This window comes from Myotis yumanensis, unplaced genomic scaffold (genome assembly GCF_028538775.1).
Source record: "Myotis yumanensis isolate MYYU_CA2020_CCGP unplaced genomic scaffold, mMyoYum1.0.hap1 SCAF_1, whole genome shotgun sequence".
NCBI lineage: Eukaryota > Metazoa > Chordata > Mammalia > Chiroptera > Vespertilionidae > Myotis > Myotis yumanensis.
In genome coordinates this window covers 49,740,750-49,766,051 of record NW_027223752.1, presented here as the reverse complement: position 1 = coordinate 49,766,051, position 25,302 = coordinate 49,740,750, and the positions used below count along the sequence as shown (strand labels likewise).

The following is a 25,302-nucleotide window of genomic DNA, read 5'->3' as shown; positions in this document are numbered from 1 at the left end:
CTTCTGTGTTCTGTAATCTGGCCACGGCACACTGTTTTCTCCTTGTCTTCTCTTGCCCCTGTGCCTTTGCCCAGGCTGTTCTTGGACCATCACTTTCCCTCCCTGTCCCTTCCACCCCTTCTGTAATGGCACTCCCCTGTCCTCCCCAGGTGGGTTTGGTAGCCTGCCTTTCCCTTGTCTCACTGCTCCTTACTGATAATGCTCTTTTGCAGTTGTGTTCTTTCCTCCCCTGGGCTTGGAGCTGGGAGGGCAGAGGTGTGTGGTCTGGCACCCACGAGAACAGTGTTGTGTGCAGCATAAGCTCTAGGCAGTGCCTGTGTTAGGAAGGCAGCGTCTGTGGGGAGCCTCCTGCCTGCTGCAGAAAGGTCAAACTGAATGTCTGAGAACCCCAGTACCACCCTCTTCACCAGTGGGTGACCTGGGATTGGTCAGGAGGCTTCCGTTTCCTTCCTCATCTGTAAAATGGGACAATCATTGGGATGATCACGTATTAAGTTATGTAGTATCTGGTCACTGGGGGGGTGTACAAAAAAAATGTAATTAAATAACATCCACTTCTCGGGTTGTTTGTTATGGGTGCTTTTGATCCCATTCCACAGACAGAGAACCTGAGGCCCAGAGTGGCTAAGGCGGTTCTTCCCAGACACACAGCCAGAAAGTGGCAAAGTTGGGATTTGAACTGAGGTCCTTGATTCCAAATCCCATGGAGAGGTGCACACCGTCCCAAAGGCCTGTCCTCAAACACACCCAGACACACCGAGCCAGAGCCATCCGTGTGGCTCCAGAGTGTGCTTCCCTGCCGGTCGCCCGGCCTGGCTCTGGGACCGCCACGTCCGTCTCGTTCTTGGAAGTCGATTTGGTTTGGTCTCCTTCCTGCCCCTGTCATTCCTCCCTCGAGGAAGCCAACTCTCTCGCTAACCTGCCAGGCTGTTGAACCCTCCAGTTGTGGGATGGTGACATATCAGAGCCAGAGAAGGGGCCTCTTAAATCTTGTTAAAAACAGAGATTCCTGGGCTCCACCCAGGACCATGAATCAGAATCTCCAGGGGTGGGGCCTGGGAATCTGGACTCAAGGGCCTAAAGTATGGGATTCACTGGCTCTTTTAACCCTTTTCTCTTTCTGTTAAAGAAGCCCAGCCTGGGGGAGGCCCAGTGAGTCTGGGGAACTGGGAAGTCCTCTCTGGACTCTCACCTGGGCTGCCCCTTCCCAGCATTGTCCCGCCTCTCCCTCCCCACCCCCAGCCTCGGATCTCTAGAAACCCTGTACAATGGAAGTGGTTGCGCATGGGTGTGCAGAGACCTTCTGGAAATGCAGGCTCTGCTTGCAGACTTCCTGTGTCTTACAATGTTATCTTCAGAATAGGAAACTTTGCCCCATTTTTGCAACGCACATCCTTTGCCTGAGAGTCTGTGGTGGTGCTGGCCAGCTGGGGCGGGTCACTTCTCAGGCAGAGGCGGGGAGTTGTTCCGACAGCGACGGAGGAAGGACTCTCTCCCTGCTACCCACAAGAACCAACAAACAGGCCCTTTTGCAGAAATAATTCGTGTTGGTCAGACTCATCAGCATTATTTATTCCTTGAGCCCAGTGGTATCAAGGACCAAGTCATTCCTCAAGAGATAGGAGCCCTCGTTGTGTGGCCTGGCCCTGGGCTCTGGCAAGTGATTTCTGCTCCCTGAGCCTTCGTTTCCCTTTCTGTAAAGGGAAGGAGGTTGGGCTGAATGACCTCTAGCTCTGACATTTAGCAAGTCCCGAAGAATCCTTTAGATTCCCCTAAGTTTCTTTTGGAAATAAACATGATGTTGCTGTTAGTATGTTCCACAACACCCTATAATTTTCAGTTTCCACCAATCCAAGAATGGCATGCCTCCCTCACCCTCAACTCTTAGATAGTCACATGACCCACTGGGGTGGTGGGTGGATTCCCCAGGTGACAGAGTCTGTTTTGAATGGGAGTAGGGAAATGACCCTCAGAACTCACAGGGAGTGGGCTTTCCACAGGCTTGCAGTTAGCTATAGGCCCAGGCTAGTGCCCACTTCCTATAGGCCAGCTACAAAGAACATTTATGCTGTTTCTTTTATTCCTCTCAGACTGGAAATCTCAGGGAGGGCAATTATGGTTTGGGGGAGAAAATATATGTGTATAGCCCACCAAATAATTTGGAACTGACCAGAAAGAATGATGTTTAAAAAAACAAGACTCTCTGATTTCCTTTGACATCTCTGTTCGTTTCTGTTGACTTCAGCCTCCAGCACTTCCCTCACCACAGGATTAAATTCCTCCAGGAAGCCTATGGGCACGTGGGGGCTGGAGCCATGCCAGGGAGACCCAGAGCCGCCAGTCTCCCTGGGGTGCCTCTGTCCTGGCGCTACCCTGAAGCCCGCCAGCCTAGGACCCCTGAGGAAGATAGAGCCCCTCCAAGTGGCACTGACTTTGAGCAAGGGGTCAGGCCCAGCCTCTGGGCCAGAAGATTATTCTCTCTCCACCTTCCATCCCCTGGTTTTGGAGGTGCTTAGCACACAGTAGGCATTTAGTGAGCATGAGAGAGGTGCCTCCTAAGCAAATGTTCTTCTCGCATCTCAGTGGCAATTCTGTTGGCTGGACCCCAAACCAACAATGAGTGGTTCTTGAAAACATCCTACCCACTCTTTCCCCTCAGGGAATTTGCTCCCAGGGTTTCAGGGTGGAGCTCCATGTGTTCAAGGCCTGGGCAGGACAGTTCTTGTGGCTGGGTCGGAGCAGTCAGGAGGGGGCGCTTCGGGAAGGTAGAGATGGTCAGATTCTGACGTGAATGGCCTGCTAGGCTGTGGTTCTTGGTGGGTCTTTATAAATGAGCGAGTCAGTGTGCCCGTTTTATAGTAAAAGCCATGAGGAGGGAGAGGATTGAACCAAGTGGATGCTCAGATTCCATATGAACAGAGAAGATCCTTTTGATCAAATAGTGGGTCAACTACAAAACCCGTGGTGTATGTGGCAGAACATCCTTCTGGTGGCAGGATGCATGACTTGGCAAGCCCCAGCCCAGTGCTTTAAATATATATATATACACACACACACATATACACATATACATATACATATATGTGTGTGTGTGTGTGTGTGTGTGTGTGTGTGTGTACATATATATTATTGATTTCAGAGAGGAAGGGAGAGGGAGAGAGAGAAACATCAATGATGAGAGAGAATCATTGATCAGCTGCCCCCTACTGGGGATTGAGCCTGCAACCTGGTCATGTGCCCTGACCTCCAGGTTAATGGGTCAATGCTCAACCATTGAGCCATGCCAGCCAGGCCTCAGTGCTTTTGTTGGTCTTACCTGATAACAATTTTTGAAGCCCAAAGGAGTTGGTAGGGGAGGGAGGAAGAGTATCTGCTGGGACACCTGGCTTCCCTGCCTCCCAAGATGAGTCTTCCCCCAGGGACACAAGCCTGGGGAGCTCTTCGGAGGCTGCTTCTGTCACGCAGTGGGTCTTGTTAATCCAGAAGATGTCTGAAATGTCCAGGAATTAGAAGGTGGAGGGTGAATAATCTTCTGACTCCCTGCCCAAGGTCAGTGCCACTTGGAGAGGCTCTGCCTTCCTCAGGGGTCCTTGTGCTGGCGGGCTTCAGGGTAGTGCCAGGACAGAGGCACCCCGGGGAGACTGGCGGCTCTGGGTCTCCCTGGCATGGCTCCAACCCCCACGTGCCCAAAGACTCAGGCGGTTGCTCCTGCCTCGGTGGCCTTGGGGACCTGCCCAGCCGGAACCTGCCATTCCCCCATCAATACCGCCTCCCCAACTTGGCAGGGCCTTCTCCTCGAGCTGGAGCAGCCCTCGGTATTTCCAGCTTGGCCCACTGCCCGCCTCTGGGGCCTTGCAGTCTGTCCCTCACAGGCCAGGACCAACACACTCTCTCAGCTTGATGGTTGGCTTCCCAACTTGCCTGGGGCCTCTTCCTGTCACCCCACACTCCCCAAGCTTATCTGTGGGCCTCTCACCTTTCCTGCTCCTCCGAAAGCATTATTGACCCCCTTGGAGTTGTAAGTGTTGCTTTCTCCATGGGAGAAAACATGGGGCTAGCTAATTTATAAGTCACCAAGGAGGCTATAAACGTCCTTGGTTCATCTACTGCAGTTGGCGCCTGAGGGGCCTCTCTCTTGGAGATGCCCCAGTTGGCTGGGTGCCCTGGACAAATGCCCTAGGAAATGCTGCTTCTTTAAGGTGGGTATGGAGATAACTGGGTGGCATAGTGGTGTGCTGGAGCAGCCAAGGGCTACCAGTCTCTCCTGGGCAGCCACCGAAGGGCCTGCAGGTCCCGGGGACACTGGAGGTTCAGCCGTCCAGGTGGCTTCCTTTCCAGATACACTGCAAGGAAACATGACAGCTCGGCGACTCCTCGCCAATTCAGGGGAATTGGGTGGGTGATTGGGAAGAATACTGTCTAATAAACCAAGTTTTGGGATTTTCAAATACTGTAAACTATGATGCTAACTGTTAGAGGTCATTCGGAGATCTGCTGTAGTGAACAGATAAGAGCAATTTGTAATTGGTTTGCCCGTTGTTTATACAGTGCTAGTAGGATAAACAGTTCTCCTGAACCTTGTTTATATTTTGCATTTGTTTATCAAAACTTTTTTTTAACTTGAACCCAGCTGCTTTCGGAATTATTACAGTCTAGATTTATGAGTCCTAATTAATGGTACTTTATTATATGTGTACAATAATTTATCTTGGCAGTATGAGTGCTTTATCCAAAAGCCTCAGTGCTGCCCGGCCCCAGTGGCTCAGTGGTTGAGCGTCAACCTATGAACAGTTCAATTCCCGGTCAGGGTACATGCCGGGTTGCGGGCTTGATCCCTAGGAAGGGGTGTACAGGAAACATCATTGATGTTTCTGTCTCTCTCTTCCTCTCCCTTCCTCTCTGACATGAATAAAAAATATATTTAAAAGATAAAAACAAGAGTGTCAGTGTTATATGAAGAGTTGGGGGACAAGTTATTTGTCTTACCAGATCAAAAGTAGACCTGTTGCAGGGTAGATAAACCATGAGATTTGTAAGGTCTTTCCTGGACTATTACCCTGAGAGTTTGAGTCCCTGGGCTTGACTGGCTCAGTGGACACTCCAGGTGAGGTTTACGTACGGTAGGGTGTGTATGGAACCGGTGGGGTATACTTGATGGCAATTACCAATAACAAACATTTATCCTTTTTAATGATCTGATACATTCCTTCTATCATTTTCGTCCTACACTGGGTTATATCTTACCTTTGACATTCATCCAGCTGGCACTGACATCAACCTTTTAGCATTACTTCTGATTAGGAATTAAAGATCCTACTTATTACCCCATTAGCCAAGGGTTCAGCACTGATGTTAAGAAAATTGTGTTCTCATTTCATGAGTGTGGTCCCAGGATAGTGAGATGGGGGCTACCTTTCACACCATGGCAGGTCACCTCATTCTGTTGATCCCAAATTTCTTGTGGGTGTTTGTCCATGCAAAGGCCTCCCAAAGACTTGACCCAGACATAGAGGGGCTCACACGTCCACCCTTTTCCTTACCACCCCTGAAGACACCTGAACAACTTTAATAAACCTGAACTCAACCGTAGCCTCGCTTGCCCTCTGCTCACCCAGCTGCCTGTCATTTTCTTCACCCAGTGAGGATAGTGAGCCATGGAGTTAGAGGCTGGCCTCTGGATTTGCCTCTTAGCTTTGTTTTAAATCTTGTTGTCTCCCTTTGTGGCTAGTGAGAAGTATCAGAGGGAAGGGTGTACCAGGTACCCCCTTCCTACACACACACACACACACACACACACACACAGCACGCAGCACGCAGCCTGCAGGTCAGGAGGATGGATCCCCATTTCACTGACTTCCAGAAATGGGCATGTTGTGGTTTTATGATGATAATGGCACACATGTTGGATTGGCCCTGCGGGATGGATTTGGGAAAGGAGGCTTCTGGGTATTTGGATTTTCTGCTGTTATTTTAAACTGGTTTTAAGTGTCCTTTATTGCAGCTATGGCCACAAGATAGGGCTGGGATGTTGTGAGATGTTTGATGTAACTGAAAGGGCCTGGCCTGTGAGTTCCCCACTGAGGAGGAAGTGGTTAGGTGGCCAGGAATGCAACCTGTGCCTCCCAGATTAATTAATAATTGAGAGCTGGCCCCCAGCCAGGCGGAGTTGGGAGAGATACAGTGAACAAAGAGTGGTTAACTACAGTGGGGGAAGGAAAAGTTTGACTTTGCCTGTGGCTAAAAGGGAAATTCACAATGGCCATGATTTATGGGCTGAATTACTTGGGATCCTCCTTAGTGGCCCCAACTTGGGCCTGTGCTCCAGGAATGCAGACCGGGGGGCCTATTGGGCCATTTTTGCCTGCTGGGAAGGGAGGAGGAAAGAGGGGGGCAGCATGGCAGGCGCCAGCCTCTGTGGAGGAGGCTCGAGTCACACCCGTGGGAGAGGGGTTGTACTGACTGCCTGTGGTGACTAGGTATAGGCTAGAAGTTTAGTGCCTACCCCGGCCCGCTTTGCAAGGAGGAATGGAAGGAAGAGTGGCTATGGAGTCTGGCTGCTCTGGGTTCAAATTCCTCCTAATTAATTGGCTGTGTGTCCTTGGACCAGGGGCTTAATCTCCCTGCACCTTCATGTCCTCCTTTGTAAGATTATATCTGCCTTCTAGGATTGTCCTCAGGGTTAATTGGGATGGGGTATATGGATAGTTGGTGCTCAGTAGCAGCTGGATTCCCATAGAGTGACTGGAAAGGGCACCTGCAACAACTCTTTAAACAGGATCATTACTTAGCAAATCTCTGCTGATGTTTGCTGGCCCATGCACACCAGGTGTATGCTGCTTTCTAAGTAGACCCGTGACTTTTCAACCCTGTCAGGAAAGGCGCTAATTGGACTTGGGGTTGAGGCATGGGGCTCAGGTCTGTGTGTCTCCGCTAGCCTGAGGGACTTGCTGGACAGACTGGCTCCGTTTCTCCTCTGCACCTCCCTCCCCAGATCAAACAGGCTATCCCTTTTCAGGCATCCTGGAACTTGGGCAAGGATGGCCCGAGCAGCTCTGGCTGCTTCAGTGTGCACAGTAGCATAGCCACAGACAGGAGACGGGGTCACAGGGGTGAGCTTCTGCCAAGCCCGTGGGTCATTTTTCAACACTTCTGCATGGAACATTTAAATTTTATGTCACTGCATTCTTTACAACAAATATTAGTATTTGATTGTGGCTTAATGATCTCTCCAGTCAATATTAGCTTTCTGGTTATTCTAAAGCACTCCTGTGTGTTCCAGAAATACACAAGAATGATCTAGGCCACCCTCACTTTCAGAAAATCCCATGTGGAGAAGTCTGCATTCACTGCAAAGGCGTGGATTATGACTTTTGTGTTATAAAAGGATATTTGAAAGGAAATGATTTAACGCAAGGTTTATTTTAAAGTTGAATTTCTTTACCTCTGGGACTTTAACTTGGGGTTGTTTATCCCAAAGTGCATCTTTAATGTAAATAAGGCAGGTGTATTTTGACTTGCAAAGGTCACATGATTCTGTCTTGTTGGTAAGTAACAACAAGCTAGTGCTGGCGAGGCATATTTCTGAGAGCTTTGCAAACAAGAAAGCCAGCCCCCCACACTCTTCTTTGGCTTTTCCATTCAGAGACATGCTCTCTGTTCCCTTCACCTGATTGACTTAGCAAAACAGAGAAATGAAATCCACCCCCATTGCCAGATGAGATGACTGTAGGCTTTAGGTGATTTTTGGTTGTGTTGTTGTTTTTTTGAGCCGCTGAAACAAACCTTGCATATAGTGAGCTCATCTCCTATTCCATAGGCCAGGCTGCATCATGAGGACCAGCAACGTAGGGACTTTTGCTTCTCCCTCCCTGCCTCAGTGTCCTGGCCTCTGAGCATCAGAGGTGTCATCTGTGGAATGGGGACAGCGCTGCTGCTGTGCCTTTTTCAAACACAGGGAAAACCGGATGATTTCCCATTGTTAAGAGCACCCTTGTCAGGAGACACAGCAACCGGTCCCAGGGGAGGAGGGGCAGAGGTGAAAGCAGCCTGATCTTAGGCCAGCCCGCTCCCAGGTGGGTGGGGTGGAGACACACCCACCTGATGACAGCATCAGTCACAGAGGAGATTCCGACCCAGGGACTGGGGAAGGCTTTTCAAGGGAGGTGACTTCGGGGTCTTGTCGGTTGAGTAAGCTCTGAAAACACGGGGGAACAGCGGAGGAAGCTCATATTCCTTGAGTGCTGGTTACTGTTCTGGGCCCTTTACTAATCCCCTCCACCCTTCTGAGTGAGGTATGAAGTGAGAGGAAACCAGTGCTGAGCAGGGCCTGCTTCGCAGGTAGGCAACACATGCCTCGCTCAGGCCGGTGCTCAGAGGGGCCTCCCCTCCATTTAATGCTCTGCTTTCACCATTGAAATTCTGGATGATTTTTAAACAAAGAGCCCTGTTACACTTCCCCCTCTGCTCCCCCCGCTGCACTCAGAGACCCGAACTCAGAGACGCAGTCTCCTGCCCGTAGTAACAGAGCCGTGAAGATTTGCACCAGTTCAACCTCTGCTGCCTTTGGTCTCGGGAGCCTTACAGATCCAGAGACAGTGGGATGGACAAAGTACACGCAGAGTGGGGTGTTAAAGGCACAGAGAGCTAAGGGACCCTGATAGCAGGAGATGACGAGGCCAAGGATTTGTGGGGGCCTCACCTGGTCATCCACTGGGATGTTTGTGTACCACTGTGGGGGCTTCCTGTCCCTTAGAATTGAGACAGGAGGATTGAGGGCAATTTTGAGGTACTTTGCTTTTATGGCTCTGTATTGGGTCCAAGTAGAAGTCTGAGGCAGGAGGTTTGCTAATGAAACTCAAATTGTATTGGGGAAATAAAAGAAAAATGGAAGTGTCCCAAATTGTCCTAACTCTGGGAACCTGCAGGGCAGGAATGTTCCTTGAAGCACAACACTGCTGTCCACCACCGACCTGCATCCCTGCCCCTTGGACCCTCGGACTCGTGCCTGGGCTGTCCCCATCTGAACCCCCAAAGGGCCGATTGTGTTCTCTGTGGTCTTGGAGTCAGCAGGGATGTCAAAGTTGGATCGAATCAGTGAACTTTGGCACTTAAAGCCTAAGATGAAAACCCAGACTCGGCTCAGAACCCAGACCAGCCAGGGGCCTGGTTTGTGTGTGAACTCAGGAATTCAGCAATCAGCAGTGCAGACCCCCAGGCAGGGAAGATGGGGCCCCTTCCCTTCTTCCCTGGGGACCAAGGTACTCAGCTTTATCAGCTTCACGAATCCTTATTTTAAATCTTTCCAGGCCCAATATGAAAAGCCAGGCTTTCCCAACCCCTGGGCCCAGAGGGTCTCTGGGTAGGAAAACAAACAAACGCAGAGTCTTTCTGATAGAACAAAAGAGGACTTGGAATGGGAGCAAAGTTCATTGAAGCCTTTTGTTGCTGAAACTGGTTCTAAAAATGTGGGCTGATTGTAGAAGCTGTTTATCACAGTCTCTTCCCTCAGACACTTGTCACCATCCTTCCCTCCCAGCGCACAGGAACCAGAATTCTCCCACCTGCCTCCACTGCCTGCCAGAGGTAGAGGGGTTCCTGCCCTCGCCAGTGCTTCTGGTGTGGAGTCCGATCCATCGGCTGTGATGGGGGAGGCCAGTCTAATGGCAGCCTCAGTGTGGCTCTCAGAAGCCGTAGCTGCCTGCAGTGTTAAGAAGGATGCACTGAGCCCTGCCGATGTGGTTCAGTGGTTGAGCATCGACCTATAAACCAGGAGGTCATGATTCCATTCCCAGTCAGGGCACATGCCCAGGTTGTAGACTCAATCCCCAGTAGGGGGTGTGCAGGACAGCCGATCAATGATTCTCTCTCATCATTGATGTTTCTGTCTCTCGCTCCCTTTCTGAAATATATATAAATAATGAAAAGAAAGACGCACCAAGGCCTAGGCAGAAAAGCCACTGGTCCCTGGGCCCAGGGAAGCTGGGACAGTCTTGCCAGGGCTCCAGGGCGAGATGGATGCTGATGGAAGCGGGACCCCAGGTTTTTTCCTCCCACAGGTCTGCCTATTAGGGCCTGGGCTAATGCTTGTTTTATGTCAGGTTGCAAGATGAGTTCATCTTTTCAGGATTTGTTTGAATACGGCACAAGATAAAAGAATGGAAACCTTACCACCTCGGCCCAGGCTGCCACTTTGTTCCACTGGAGACATGGGGCCGATGAGGCAGCACAAAGGGGACAGGGTGGGCTCAGCGTCAGGCCAGCCAGGCGGATTCCCATGCTGCACTGGGGTCTGTCAGAATGGGCATGGGGAGTTCGGGAGGGAGAACTGATGAAGAGCACAGGGCACCCAGCAACCTCCACCCTCCAGTGACTCGGCCAGGATTAACTGCCCTTTCTCAAGATCTTCGTTCTTTATTGTAGCACAGGATCTGTTTGAATACTGCTTGTGTTTGGAGGGGTGATGGGAGTGTGGAGTGTATAGGAGAAACTGAAAAACCAAAAAAGTGTATGTGTTTGCAGGGCTGCATAGAGGCCATAGACAGTTGTGACAAGGCATGCTATTTGAAACCCCACTGCCCTCACAGGAAGGTGGGTAGTGAGTGTGGGGCAGTGGCCACACCCAAGGATCCCTTTTATTGTCCAGTCTTTAAGGAGCCTCCATGTGCCGGCATGGAGTGGACATAGCTGCGTTATTATAGCACAGTCCCTGTGCTCTTGCCCTTGCAGTCCTCTGGGGCTTTGCAGACCACAGGTTGCACCCATGGGAGTAATGCACAGTCCCTTGTCTCTAAGCCTAGACAGACATGAGTTCAAATCCCAGCTTTGCAACTTCCTAGCCGAGGACTGTGGACGTGGAATGCTCGGGCCTTAGCTCCTTCATCTTAAAATGGGAAATGACTGAGAAGATGAATAGTATGTCGCAATGCTACATTTAAAGTACTTCATACTCTGCCTGGTATTTGGTAAAGGTTTATTAAATGTCAGCTGACATTATTATTATTATTATTATTGGCTGGTTGTTTTTATTATCACCACCACTACTACTACTGTTATGATTTCCCCTTGGTTCTCAACTCCATTGATATATCTTATCTTTGCAGGTATTATTACCTAATATGAATACCCTTATGAAACTAGACCAGCTGAATCAATCTAGTAAATAATTTACACAAATAATATATAGAGGTAGGTGTACAGTGGTAATAATATTAGTGAAATAATAGTAGCTATTACTTATGAAGTACTTTTTTTGAACCAGGCATTATTAGACACACTTGAAGTAAGCACTGATTGCATCCCCATTTTACAGATTAGGGCACTGAGGCCCCACGGGTGAAGTCACTTGCCCAAGATTTCACAGCTGGTGAGTGGCAGAGCTGAGCTTTATATGCAGGCAGTTTGGCACATTAATCCAGCCTGTGCAGGAGATAACCGACGGTCCTAGGCATGTGGCTAATTTCTGCTGTGACCTTGGGAAATCACTTGAGCTCTTTGGGCCTCAGTTTTTGCATTTGCAATGAATTTTGGCCACATGGACTGCCCCATTTTTGGCCTTCCTCCTCTGCTCACTGACATTCTCCTTTTGCATTTCTGTTTACTCTCTGTCTTGGGGGCAAACCCCGCCACCAGCAAATCTGCGGCTGGTTGACTGTCTGGTAAGCACAGTCCTTGGCCTCAGGTGACCAGCGGCTGAAAGAGCCCCCAAGGTGGACCCTGTGTAGGCGGCAGTGGTGGCCAGACCGCCCGTGATGTAATGACCGATTAGGAACTTCCTCTTGGAAGCCTGGCTTCCTCTAGGAGCCAAAGGTGCTGGCTCTGAGGTGGGGGGTGGGGGGTGGGAGCGAGTAAGAGGAAACTCCTGTCAGCTGGGCCCTGCTTTTGGAAAGAGTTCAGCAGAGAGGCTTGGTCTAAGCTGTTGACCATTAATGGGGCCTGTGTACATTCCTTCTCTGCTTTTACTGCCTGAGCCCAGTGAATAAAGGGCTGATCTCCCCCTCCCTTAACAAAGAAAAAAAGAGCCTTTAATTAATGCTGCATCTTTGGACTCACTGCAAAACCTGAAGCCATTTCTGCAGCTTAAAATGACAAAGGAAGGTTAAGTAGAAATTCTTTTTTCCCCCCTTCAGTTTGATAACAAAAACTACTTATCTAATGGGCAAACAAGGCTTTTAAAGGGGTGTTAGGTTAACCAGATGCAGGGCCACGTAATTATTCCCAGGCCTAGGAGCCATGGATGAAAAAGCTGCCGGTTGGACTGGAACTTGAAGCCACAGGCATGACATGGGACAGAAGAAAGGCGTTTTCCAGGGGGACTGGAGGCCCTAGCCTGGCTTGTGAAAAGGGGATTGGAAAAGCCAGCCCTGGTTTCTCTCCAGCTCTGCCACCAACTTGCTGGATGATCCAGGGCAAGTCACTTAACCTGTTTGAGCTTCTGTCTCTGAAGCTCCCTTCCCAGCTCTCAGTGGTGTCTGGGTCCGTCTGCCCTTGCTTCTTGCTCATTGAGGTGTGGCTGGGCCGACCCTTTCCATCCAGACCTGAGAGGGGCAGGGAGGCTGCTGTGGCCCAAGTCGGGTATGAAGCAGCAGCAGAGGCTGTGAACATAGAGGAGCATGGGGTGAGGTGGACGGCCAGGGCCCTGGAGACCAAGAGGACTCTGGCTGGCCTCCTGCAAATACTCCGAGCCTTTATGTCCAGCTCCCCGAGAGTCCAAGGGATCAGAAACAGTCTCAGCACGTCTTAGGTTCCCTTCACAGGATGGCGGAGGCCAGGGCGGTCTGGCCAAATGGAAAGGGGGGAATCAGGAGGAAAACAAGCTGCATCGCGTGTGCTCACGCTTTTGGAGCGTGCAGCCCACGGGGGAGCACACAGGAACGTTCCTGCCCTTTGTTTTGACAGAAAACTGCTGATTCGAAGAAGCTAAAGGCTTTTCTTGGGATTTCAGCTCTCCCCGCCTCCCCCAGACTGCACTTAGCCCCCTTGGTGCCTCAGCACCCCCACAAAATTACATGTTGGGCTCAAAGCACCCTCCCTGGGCAGAGCGGCCAAGAGGAAGGAATGCCAACCATTGGAGGGGCTGGCTCCAGTTTAGGGGAGCGGGCCTATTGTGAGCCTGTCTCCTCCAGCCCACCGCAGCCATCCACCTCCCTCTGGTGGCAGGAATGTGGGCACCACCAGGAAGCCAGGCCACCCCTGCCCAGCCTGGAAACACAGGGCTGTCCCCCGGGCAACCACAGAGCCCTGCCGAGCTACTCCACAACTAGAGCTGGCCTGGGCAGAACATTTTTACTTGTTTAATTTTAATTCTTTCATGGCCTCATACCTACAATGAAATCCACAGCTCTTAGGTGTATAGGTCATGATTATTAACAATGTGTATACCTGAGTTCCCATTGTACCAATCAGGATATCAAACATTTCCATCACCCCACCCACTCATGCTCCTTCCCAATCATCCCTACTCCACAGAGGTAATCCCTGTACTGATTTCTATCACTATAGGTTAGTTTTGTCTATCTGAGAATTTCATATAAATGGAAACAAATAGCACTTCTGTGGGCTGTTGGCAACTCGGGCTTCTGATATGCATTGTTACATGTTTCAGTAGTTTGTTCCTTTTTTTATATATAAAATTTTATTTTATTTTATTTTTATTTTTTTAAGAATATATTTTATTGATTTTTTTACAGAGAGGAAGGGAGAGAGATAGTTAGAAACATCGATGAGAGAGAAACATCGATCAGCTACCTCCTGCACACTCCCCACTGGGTATGTGTCTGCAACCAAGGTACATGCCCTTGACCGGAATCGAATTTGGGACCCTTGAGTCTGTAGGCCGATGCTCTATCCACTGAGCCAAACCGGTTAGGGCAGTTTGTTCCTTTTTATTGGTGAGTCACATCCTATTGTATGGATGTACCTTGTTCTTTGTGTTTTTTTTTATTTCACTGTTTTGTTTTCTTTTTAACTTTTCTTTTGCAATTACAGTTTATATTCAATATCATTTTGTATTAGTTTCAGGTGTACAGATAGTGGTTAGACAATCATATACTTTACAGAGGGGTCCCCTGATGTACCACATAGTTATTACAATATTATTGACTATATTCTCTGTGCTGTACTTTACATCCCTGTGACTGTTTTCTAACTACCAATTTGTACTTCTTAATCCATTTACTTCTACCCAGCCCCCCAACCCCACTCCCCTCTGATAACCATCAGTCTGATCTCTGTATCTATGAGTTTGTTTCTATTGTATTTGTTATTTTGTTCTTTAGATTCCACCTATAAGTGAAGTCATATGGCATTTGTCTTTCTCTGTCAGATTCATTTCACTTAGCATAATACCCTCTAGGCCCATTCATGCTGTCACAGATGGTAAGATTTATTTATGTTTTTTAATCCTCACTCGAAGACATGCTTAGAGAGAGGAAGGGAGGGAGGGAGAGAAACATCGATGTGAGAGAGAATCAATTGGTTGCCTTCTGTATGTGCCCCAATCAGGGATTGAACCCGCAATTTAGGTATGTGCCCTGTCCAGGAATCGACCGGCATCCTTTCCTTCTGTGCACAGAACAACACTCAACCAAATGGCAAGGAAAATTTCATTCTTTTTTATGACCAATACTGCATTGTATATATATATACCACAACTTTTTCACCCACTTGTCTGTTGATTGGGTTGTTTACATATCTTGGCTATTATAAGTAATGCTGCAGTGAACATAGGGGTGCATATATTCTTTTGAATTGGTGTTTCAAGTTTCTTCGGATCTATATCCAGAAGTGGGAACGCTGGGCAGCTCCATATTTGATTTTTTGAGGAAACTCCATACTGTCTTCCGTAGTGGCTGCACTAATCTGCATTCCCACCAGCAGTGCACAGTGGTTCCCTTTTCTCCGCATCCTCACCAGCGCTTGTTGTTTGTTGATTTATTGATGATAGCCATTCTGACAGGTGTGAGGTGATATCTCATTGTGGTTTTAATTTTCATTTCTCTGATGATTAGTGACATTGAGTATCTTTTCATATCTATTGTCCATCTGTATGTCCTCTTTGGAGTAGTGTCTCTTCAGGTCCTCTGCCTGTTTTTTAATTGGATTGTTCCTTTTTGTTCGTTTGTTTGTGTGTTTTTTTTTGGGGGGGCGGGGGGTGAGTTGTATGAGTTCTTTATAAGTTTTGGATATTAACCCCTTATCAGATATTTCATTGGCAAATACGTTCTTCTGTTCAGTAGACTATCTTTTCATGTTGATGGTTTCCTTTGCTGTGCAAAAACTTTTTAATTTGATGTAGTCTATTTGCTTATTTTTTTTTGTTTCCCTTGCCTGCGGAGATAATATCAGAAAAAAAATATTGCCAAGAGAAATGTTAGCGATTTTACTGCCTATGTTTTCTTCTAGGCATTTTATAGTTTCAAGTGGTACATTTAAGTCTTTAATCCATTTTGACTTTATTCCTGTATATGGTATAAGAAGGTGTCTAGTTTGTTTGTTTTGCAAGTATCTGTCCAATTTTCCTAACACCATTGATTGAATAGACTGTCTTTACCCCAGGATATGTTCTTGCCTCCTTGGTCATATATTAATTGACCATATACTATATAGGCCTGGGTTTATTTCTGGGCTCTATTTTGTTTCATTGAGCTCTGTGTCTGTTTTTATGCCAGGGATGTACTTTATCTTTGTTTGTTCATTATCTTAGTCCATTTGGGCTGCTATAACAAAATACCATAGACTGCGTGGCTTAAGTAACACATTTATTTCTCACAATTCTGGAGGCTAGGAAGTCCAAGGTCAAGGTGCCGGCAGATTTGGTGTATATAGTAGGGGCCCATTTCTAGGTCATAGATGGCTTCTTGTTGCTCCTCACATTCTGGAAGGGTTAGAGAGCTCTCTGGTATGTCTTCTATAAGGGCACTCATCCCATTCATGACCCTCATGACCTCCCAAAGGCCCCACCTTTCCAAGTGCCATCACACTGGGGGTTAGGATTTCAACATGTGAATTTGAAGGGGACATAAATATTCAGTCTGTAGCATCCATTCTTCTGTTGGACATCTGGGCAGTTTTCCAAGATTGGGTGATTATGAGTAGAGTTGCTGTGAACATTCACTAAATCACAGAAATTTAGAGCTGATTGTTTCGGTGGGAAGACTGAGGCCAGGAGAAGGAGGTCACCTTCCTGATCAGAGCCAGAAGGCAGGACACCTGACTGCAGGACTCCTGGCAGATCAGCACCAGACTGCGCCTCTGCTCCCCTCCTCCCCCAGGAACCGTCCCAGCCAGGACCCAGAGTCTGGCTGGGAATTAGGCCAGGCCCCGAGCAGGGGTAGTGAGCAGGAGTTTCGGTCAGAGCTCGGTCATCTTTGATGTTGTTCACTCGGGTCTGACTCCCCAGCATTTATTTGCAATTAAGGAGCCGGTTCCTAATTAGGCTGATGGCTAGACCACAGCCTTGGAGCCATGAGGAGAAGAAGATCTTTTGCAAGAGACTGTCCCCCTGCACCCTGAGTGGCAGCCCAGGCTGCAGATGGGAGGTGTGGTGTGGTGGATGGAATAGGGCTTTGCATCAGTTTGGGGGCGCCTGCCCTCTCAAAGACAGCATGCCAGCTTCTGTCAGACACTGCAGGAGATATGAATACACGCATGTATGTATGTACATGTGTGTGCAGTGAAATGGTGCCACAGCACTACTCACCTTTGTTCTAGACAGTTAGTTACGCATTGCTTCATTCTTCATTATTTTGCTTCTGAATACCCAGGCTGGGAGATAAACCTTAACAGTTTGCAAAGGGCATTGATGTCCACGGTCCTATTGTAACCTCCCATGGTGGTGACTGTGGATGGGTCGTGACTCCCAACACCCCTAGGGATCCCAGGTCTCTGAAGAGTCAACCCAGTGCTGGGACCAGTAAACAGCCAGCTGCTTCTTTCTGCACCCAACTGATCTGCTCCCAGGAGTTTCCAGAAAACCCCAAGATAGACTGTGTAAGTGAGGCACTCAATTATGGATAAACCTGTTTCCAAATGGGGAGACAGGCTTGCCCACAGCCACACCTGTAGTCAGTGGTGAGAGCCTTAGTTTAGGTCTGCCTCCATTCCGTCTATCGCAGTTCTGGAACCTTTAGATCATGTGGCAAACGTTAGCTTAGAATTCTGGGGTCTCAGGTTCTGGTCCCCGTTCTGCTACACCCCACTGTATGACCTCAGGGAAGTCACCCTGCACCCAGGGGCGCCGTCTTTGGGGCACAAGGACATTGGACTCAATCAGTGGTTCACATAGGCTAGTTTTAGGACTAAGTTTTCATTGGTCCATGATGAAAGAAATAAGAAAATTTCTTATGATCTAAATGATGTGATTTTCAACCCTTTTCATCTCATGGTGCACATAAATTAATTACTAAAATACTGCGGCATACCAAAAAAATACGTATTTTGCCAGTCTGACGCCCCTCCCCCTCATAGGTATAATTTTGATTGACTTACAAAAGAAAATAATAGTAGTAATTACCTGCCCTTTTTGCTCCAAAGTGACTTTTAAAAAAAATCAGGTGCCTATACTTGTATATAAAGATTTCTAGTACCAAGAATTAACCAATCAGATGCAACCTTATTAGCAATGTGGCCAATAAGATGCAGCTCTATTGTATGACCTATATATATGGTTCAAGACAGGGCATTACACTGGATGGCTATTGTTGCGTTGCCCATTGTCATTTTGTTTATTTGACAATCTAAAGGAAAAGAGGTCAGTGCCCCGGACTAAATAGGTATTGCATGTTTTAAAAATTCTTGTAGCACATCGGTTAAAAATTGCTGATCTCTAAATGTATTAACTTTAAAATTTCTGATTTTTTTAAGTATCAAATTATACTTCTGTAATTTTGTTAGTGTTAAGGTACACTTTTTTAAAAAATATTTTTTAATTGATTTCAGAGAGGAAGGGAGAGGGAGAGAGAGATAGAAAAACCAGTGATGAGAGAGAATCATTGATCCATTGCCCCCTTTACACCCCACACTGGGAATCAAGCCCAAAACCCTGGAATGTGCCTGACTGGGAGTCGAACCGTGACCTCCCCACGCTGGCCGGGCAAATTACACTTTCTTTTGTGCTAGTGATAGTAGATAGTCTTGGGGATTTTTAATGTCATGACAAAATGAAATCGTGGTAACCCTGTGACATTCCCAACCTCTCTGTTACACAGTGTATTGGTTTGTGAAAGCCCAAAGTATTGGGGCTCCCTGGATGAGATGCTGTCACGGGGTCCTCAAGCTCTGGAGCCCTGAATCCCCAAGAGCTGGATGGGGATGGGGATAGGGATTTCCCCAGAACATGGTGCTGGCTCACCTGTTGGCTTGTTCTCAGATCAGACCTGCAACTTAAGTCCTTGCCCACCATCCCCTTTGGCCCAGGCCATGGGCCCCACCTGCTGAGCGGGATTCTGATGGGGGCGAGGACATTGTGCCAACATTTGAGATGTATTTTCTTTCCCTTTTAGTGGCTCTGAGAGCACAGTCGGGATACATGCAGCTTTGGGACAGAGAGAACTGAGACCCACCCCTCCCATTTGAGAGTCTAGCCTAGCCAAGGGCAGTGCCACCTGCTCAGGCCAAGGGAGGGGCTGAGCCTGTAATTGCACAGGAGGGAGGGGTCAGAGAGGGCTTTTCTGAGGCCTCCTCCATCTTCTGGAATTTGGAAGATTTGGCCAGGAGCCCAAGCCTGATGAGGTGTCACCTTGTCTGCTCAACCAAAGAGTCTGCAGGAAGTGAGACCTGGCCCAGGCAGTGTCCCTGAGCCAGAGAGCTGGGGCAGGGGCAGGCTGGGCCCTAGGGCAGCTCTGTGAGGTTTGTCCCCAAGCACATTTCACCATCCCCGTGAGGGGCTCTGAGGTAAAGCCAGGGACATAGGTCTTGATTGGGAAGGGAGAGGGTGCAGATGATCAGGGGGCATTTGGCTTGGCTGGTGGGAGGAGGGGACAGGAAGTCCCATCTGGCCTTGGATTGAAAGCCTTATGGGAGATGGGAGAGAGGACCCCACCCCCACCCCAGTCCCATTATCCTCACCCTCACTTCCCACACTCTGTGAACCTGCTTCTTTCTCTTGTACAGTGGAGCAGCTACACCCGGGGGCGGAGGTGGCTTTTTCTGAGCCTTATCTGTGAAAGGGGGATTGCAGTGAGTCCTTAGGGAGTGAAGGACCTTTGTTTGGGGGTTAGAGGGGAGTGACTTACAGGCTTGTGGGTAAGCACCTCTAGGACACAGAGACCATGAGAATAGTCATGGTTACAGATAGGGAGACTGAGGCTTAGGGAAAGGGAGGGACTTGTTCAGTGTGCATGGGTTTTAGGGGGGAGTCTGCCCAGAGTATGGAGAAGCACTCCCTTCTGGAGTATGGCCTGGGACTGATGCTGGCTACAGAACGCAATAGTGTGTGCCCTCGAGCTGTTAGGGCACCTCCCTGGGCCTCAGTTTCTGTACCTGTGAAATGGGGTGATAACAGAGGTGAACCAGGGCTGTTGTGCAGAAGGCGCCTAGCTCATGGAAGGCACTCGGGGGTTCCTATTGCCCAGAGCCCTCCAGGCATAGCTTCTTTGCTTCTTCATCTCTCTCTGCCGAGAGCACTATGCTAACTCTCTTTGCTTGGTGAGAAGGTTAGTGCTGGAGTCTGATGGCCAGGCTGGGATGGTGCTCGGGAACTCCCAACCAGTGCCAGATGGGTGGGAGGGTGGATGGTTGGAGAGGGGCAAAGGCTTGGGTGTTCCTGGCTGCCCACCTGCTGGGACTGACCTAGTGCCCACAGCTTGGTCATTCACCATGGGATAGAGTGGTCTCTGTCCACCGGCTAAGGGGCAGGTTAGTGAGGGCAGGGAGGAGGGCCTCACCTTTCCCCGCATGACAGTCAGCTGGGGCCCTGGACAGAGGATGTGAGGTAAAATGATGCCTCCTCAGGAGCTGGCCTGGGGACCTATGGCTGGGACCTGAAGCCAGTCATAGAATGAGGGGCGTGCCCTTTGGGGCTGTGCCCAGCCCAAGGCCACAGCAGAGCTGGCAGGTTATGGGAGGCCCCTCAGGCAGACAGTTTCCTGCCAGGTAGCCAGGTGGGCTTCCTAGCACATAGGAGGAGGTGTCAGGGGTCCTGTTGCCCTGCTGCTCTGGGGCTTGTGGGTAAGGCTGAGCTGACGGTCAGAGCTGACCATACGCAGGCTCCTCAATGAAGTTGTTAGCAGGGTTTTTTCTCTCAGGTTTAGTTGGACTTTAATCAGTTTCTCTTGGAGAATAGGCGCCTTTGCTGTTTTCTCATCAGGCCTCCAGCAGAATTCTCCCTCTGGGCAAACGCCCCAGCAGCGGGGGTCTGGTCTCAGAAAACTTAAATTCACCTGGACACACGGAGATGCACCAGGCTGGAGGGAGAAAGGATGCCAGTCATACTCCAGGGCACCCCTTTTTGTCTGTGGGGAAACGGAGGCCCAGAGAGACACAGCACACAACCGTGAGAGCTGGCAGACTCTGAAGCCCTTGAGGAATGACTTTCTTTAGCATTTTAGAGACCTTCACCTTCCCTTTCTCAGAGATGCTGCAGTCCTGGTGACAACCTGCACTTTCTGCCAGAGAGCCAACTTGAGTGGCAGGGTGCAGCGGGCACTGGGGGAACTGGGCACACTGCCCAAGGGCCAGGCTGGGAGCAGTGGGGCAGTTCCCATTCTGGGCTAGAAGGGACCCTGGGGGCCAACTCTCGCCCCCCCCCCCCCCCCCCTCCACTTACCTCCTCTGCCTGAGTCCCCTGAGTGGTGACTATGCTTTCTAATACTTAACCCTGCTCTGTTCAGGCAGAGGCTTGGACTGACTAGGTTCAAATCCTGGCCATGCCACTCACTACCTGTGTGGCCTTGGGCAGGCCGCTGGTGCCTGCAGTCTTGGATCCTTCTATAAAAGGAGGAGAAGATGGCCTCCTCATAGAGTGATTGGAGGACTCTCTGAGGTCACGTGCACACTGCAGGCGCTCAAGGTCCAGCCCCTCCTTTGGGTGCATGGGTGTTTTTCCAGCTCTTGCCAGCTTGAGAAATTTTATGGCCAGGAGTTGGGTGTGGTTCATGTTTTTGTTTCCACAACACCTAGCACACAGTAGGTGCCTTGCCTTCTCTGTACATTCATAACCTTGTTTTTACTCTGTGAGTTAGTGAGAGTGTGTGTGTGTGTATGTGTGTTGGGTGGGGGGGTGGTGCCCTCCTGTGTGTTACATTTCCTGAGGACAGCCTGGCGCACACTATTTGGTGACTGCTAGAGACACCACCCAACCCCCACCGTCCAGGCAGGAGTGCCACCGCTGCTCCCCTCTGCCACCCGCCTCCCCAGCCTGAATCACTAACACCCTGTGCCCTGTGCTTGCCCCGCAGACGCCAGCATGTCTCCAGATGCCACCAAGCCGAGCCACTGGTGCAGCGTGGCATACTGGGAGCACCGAACGCGCGTGGGCCGCCTCTACGCGGTGTACGACCAGGCCGTCAGCATCTTCTACGACCTACCTCAGGGCAGCGGCTTCTGCCTGGGCCAGCTCAACCTGGATCAGCGCAGCGAGTCGGTGCGGCGGACGCGCAGCAAGATCGGCTTCGGCATCCTGCTCAGCAAGGAGCCTGACGGCGTGTGGGCCTACAACCGCGGCGAGCACCCCATCTTCGTCAACTCCCCGACGCTGGATGCGCCCGGCGGCCGCGCCCTCGTCGTGCGCAAGGTGCCACCCGGCTATTCCATCAAGGTGTTCGACTTCGAGCGCTCGGGCCTGCTCCAGCACGGGCCCGAGCCCGACGCCGCCGACGGCCCCTACGACCCCAACAGCGTCCGCATCAGCTTCGCCAAGGGCTGGGGGCCCTGCTACTCCCGGCAGTTCATCACCTCCTGTCCCTGCTGGCTGGAGATCCTGCTCAACAACCACAGATAGCGGCAGCCGCGAGGCCCGGCCGACCTGCCCGCCGCCAGGAGGGCCAGTGCCAGAGACACAGCCCCCACGGACGAAACCCCCCCAAATATCATCTACCTAGATTTAATATAAAGTTTTATATATTATATGGAAATATATATTATACTTGTAATTATGGAGTCATTTTTACAATGTAATTATTTATGTATGGTGCAATGTGTGTATATGGACAAAACAAGAAAGACGCACTTTGGCTTATAATTCTTTCAATACAGATATATTTTCTTTCTTTTCCTCCTCCCTCTCCTTTTTTTTTTTTTTTTTTTTTTTTTTTTAAGAAAATGATACAGCAGAGCTAGGTGGAAAAGCCTGGGTTTGGTGTATGGTTTTTGAAATATTAATGCCCAGACAAAATGCTAAACCAGTCACTCATTGATAATAAAGTATTCGCATTCTAGGTTTTTTTTTTTTTTTTTTTTAACTGTCTTCTTTTTAACAAAGAGGGACATGCATGGTATTAGTGGGTTTCTGACCCATCAGACATCCTGAAATTTGATCCCTTTACCAGATACAGAGTAGAGGGGATAAACTAAAAAGGGAGGAAGGGCATGTTTACTCTTAAGAGCACACGAGTTCTGCTGTTCCTTCTTACCCATGGCTGTGGTGTGTCCACAGGATGGGAGGAGGAGGGAAAGGGGAGAGTATTTGGGCCCCATCCCAGACTGATGATGGAGGCTCCTGCTCTGGCCTAGAGGAACTTCCAGTCTGATGGTGGAGACTCAGGCCCATGCCTCCCGTCTCTGAGCCATGCACAGGCTAGAAGAAAACACTGCATCTCACTCAGAGGGAAAAGCAGGCGGTGGGCTGTAGGCTCACCTACCACCACGCAGAACCCAGGGTGACGCTCCTCTTAGGGCCTCCCAGGCCGCCCTCCTACCCACTCTGAGTAGCTCAGCATCGGCCCATCTGAGGCTACATTCATGAGTTATGCAAAGGCAGGTGGTTTTTTACTCTAACAGGAAAGAGTTGAGGTTCTGGAAGGGTCAGTGGCTCACTCATGAGGCAGATCTAGGTTAGAAGTTGCATCTCACTGTAGGACCAGAGCCATATTACATCAGTTTTCTCTGATGAAGAAAATTCAGAAAGGAAAGCCTCCTTAGCCAAATAGCGAAGGGGAATGTTAACGTTATACAGAGATTTACATCAGCATAGCAAATGCTCTGAGAAGTCCTGTGGCTTCTCTGTTGCTGCATCATAAATTATCCTAAAACTTTGCAGCTTGAAACAGCTAACATTTATTATCTCATACTGTTTCTGCTTCAGGAATGTGGGAACAGCTTAGCTGGGTGGTTCTGGTTCAGGGTTCCATGAGGTTGCAGTAATCCGAGGTTTGGTGGGGGCTGCAGGACCCATTTCCAAGCTTATTCCTGGATGTTGGCTGGAGGCCTCAGTGCCTCACCATGGAAGCCTCTGCATTTGGCCACTCAGGACATGGCTTCCCCCAGAGCACATGATCCAAAAGAGACCAAGAGCAAAGCTGTCACCTCTTACAACCTTATCTCAGAAGTGACATCCCATCACTCCTGCACATTCTGTTGATCACACGAGCCATTCTTGCTAACGTGGAAGAGACTACACAAGAGTGTGAACGCCAAGAGGTGGGGATCGTAGCCACTGTGTCCAAAAAAAAAAGGATCATTTCACTTTGTTTCTTGAAGTGATTTGCCAGTAGACTCCCCACCCGTTACTCCTGTCCCCATACCAAGGCCCGGGAGTACCTGTGGGCTGGTTGTTCACTGCTGACAGCTGGACAGGCCAGGGCGCCTCACTGAACGCTGCCCTGAAGATGCGCCTCTGGGATGCCTGCCTCACTGGGGTATCCTCAGTGTGGGGTCCGCGGAGGCACCTCGGGCTCAAACAGCAGGATCCCCAGGAAGACGGAATAAGGAGCCAGATCCGTGGGAGTGCGGAGGGAAGGGAGCGGGGGCCTCCCAGGAAGACTCAGTGCTTCACCTCTGATGCTCACAGGAGAGATGAGTGGCAAGTTGATGGGTTAGGAGTGGCAGAGGGGGCAGGAGCAAAGGGGCAATACCATAGGAGTGGCAGAAACCAGGAGCATCCACTGTGTAGATGAGGCAGGAGAGGGGAGTCTTCAGACACTGCACCTCCCAGGCCTTGGTCCTCGTGCCTGCATTCCAATTCCAGCTCTACCATTTACAGAATGGTTTCAGAGACTTCTTAAGGTGCCTCGGTGTTCAGGGGATAAAATTATTTCCACCTGAGAAGTAGGTGTGAATTGGAAGAATCAAGCACATCACATCATACCTGGTTCATCGTAAGTGCCTATCGTCTGTTACTAATACAGGGCCAGGGCTGGAAGGGAGGCTGGGGGCCCACAAATGCTAAGATAAGGAGAATAGTTGGCATTTAGGAGACATGGGCTGGTTTCTGAGTGGGCTAGTGAGCTGATGCGAGCTAAACTAAAGGGATTTCCCAGAGGAGGGCCAGACTGCAGGCAGGAATGGGTCACCTGAGCCCTGAACCCTTTCTGGCTCATTACGACGGTGCCCCTTAATGCCAGTCTCCTGACAGAGACTCCTTACCCTTAGAGGCAGCCGCCAGTCACACCCAATGCCTCGGCATGGAAGTGATAACTTCCCTTCATCAGAGAGCAAGAGGGACGGAGCTTAACTCTCCCATTTTATAGACAAGGAAGCTGAGGCTTGAAGTGAAGAAGTGCTTATCTCAAGCCAGGTGATCATGGATGCTGGGATGTGAGCAGGTTTCCTGCTTCCCGCCACAGGGTCTACTTCATGCAGACCAGATGGTGACATCCCTTCCCCATCTCCCAGATTCTCAGAGGTGCCCACCAGGCAGATGACATTGTTTCCCTCTAGAGGTAAGCCTCTTGGACCACACTGTATCATGGAAAACTGTCCTGGTTCCCCTGCCAGCCCAGACTCCTTTCACTCCTTCCCTCTGCCACCCTTGGGCCTGGCCCTCCTGGGAGGCGCAACTCCCTCTGCTGTTCTGCACCTCCCAGGCCTTGGTCCTCGAGCCTGAGCAGAGCTGGGCTGTGCTACTTGGGGAAGGGCTAGGAGTCACTGAATTATTTTCTCTTTTCAAGTCGATAATTAATGACACTAACCGTTTGTGAGCCCTTCCTATGTGCCAAGGGTCCTTTATGCACCTAATCTTCACAAGGACCTCTGTGCAGTGTTCTCAGTTATTCCCCTTTTCAGATGGAGAAACATGCTCAGTTGCTGTCATTTGGGCTCCTATGTGCTCGCTGTGATTGGCTCTGCTGGAGTGGCCTGTGCCTTGGGGACAGTCTGCGCTGCAGGGATAACCTCAGGGGACCCAGAGCCATCAACCTCACAGCTATTTTG

General features: G+C 49.8%; 1 protein-coding gene across 2 annotated transcripts in view; it reads left to right on the top strand.

Annotated features, from left to right (window-relative positions):
* SMAD6 (SMAD family member 6) overlaps positions 1-22,370 on the top strand; it is a 79,757-nt gene extending 57,387 nt beyond the window's left edge. For both annotated transcript variants that reach the window (XM_070420372.1, XM_070420362.1), the window contains one exon: positions 21,393-22,370. In XM_070420372.1, coding sequence (XP_070276473.1) covers positions 21,393-21,934 — 542 coding nt within the window. In that variant the 3' untranslated portion in view covers positions 21,935-22,370. The remainder of the gene's footprint in view (positions 1-21,392) is intronic.
* The last annotated feature ends 2,932 nt before the right edge of the window (positions 22,371-25,302 follow it).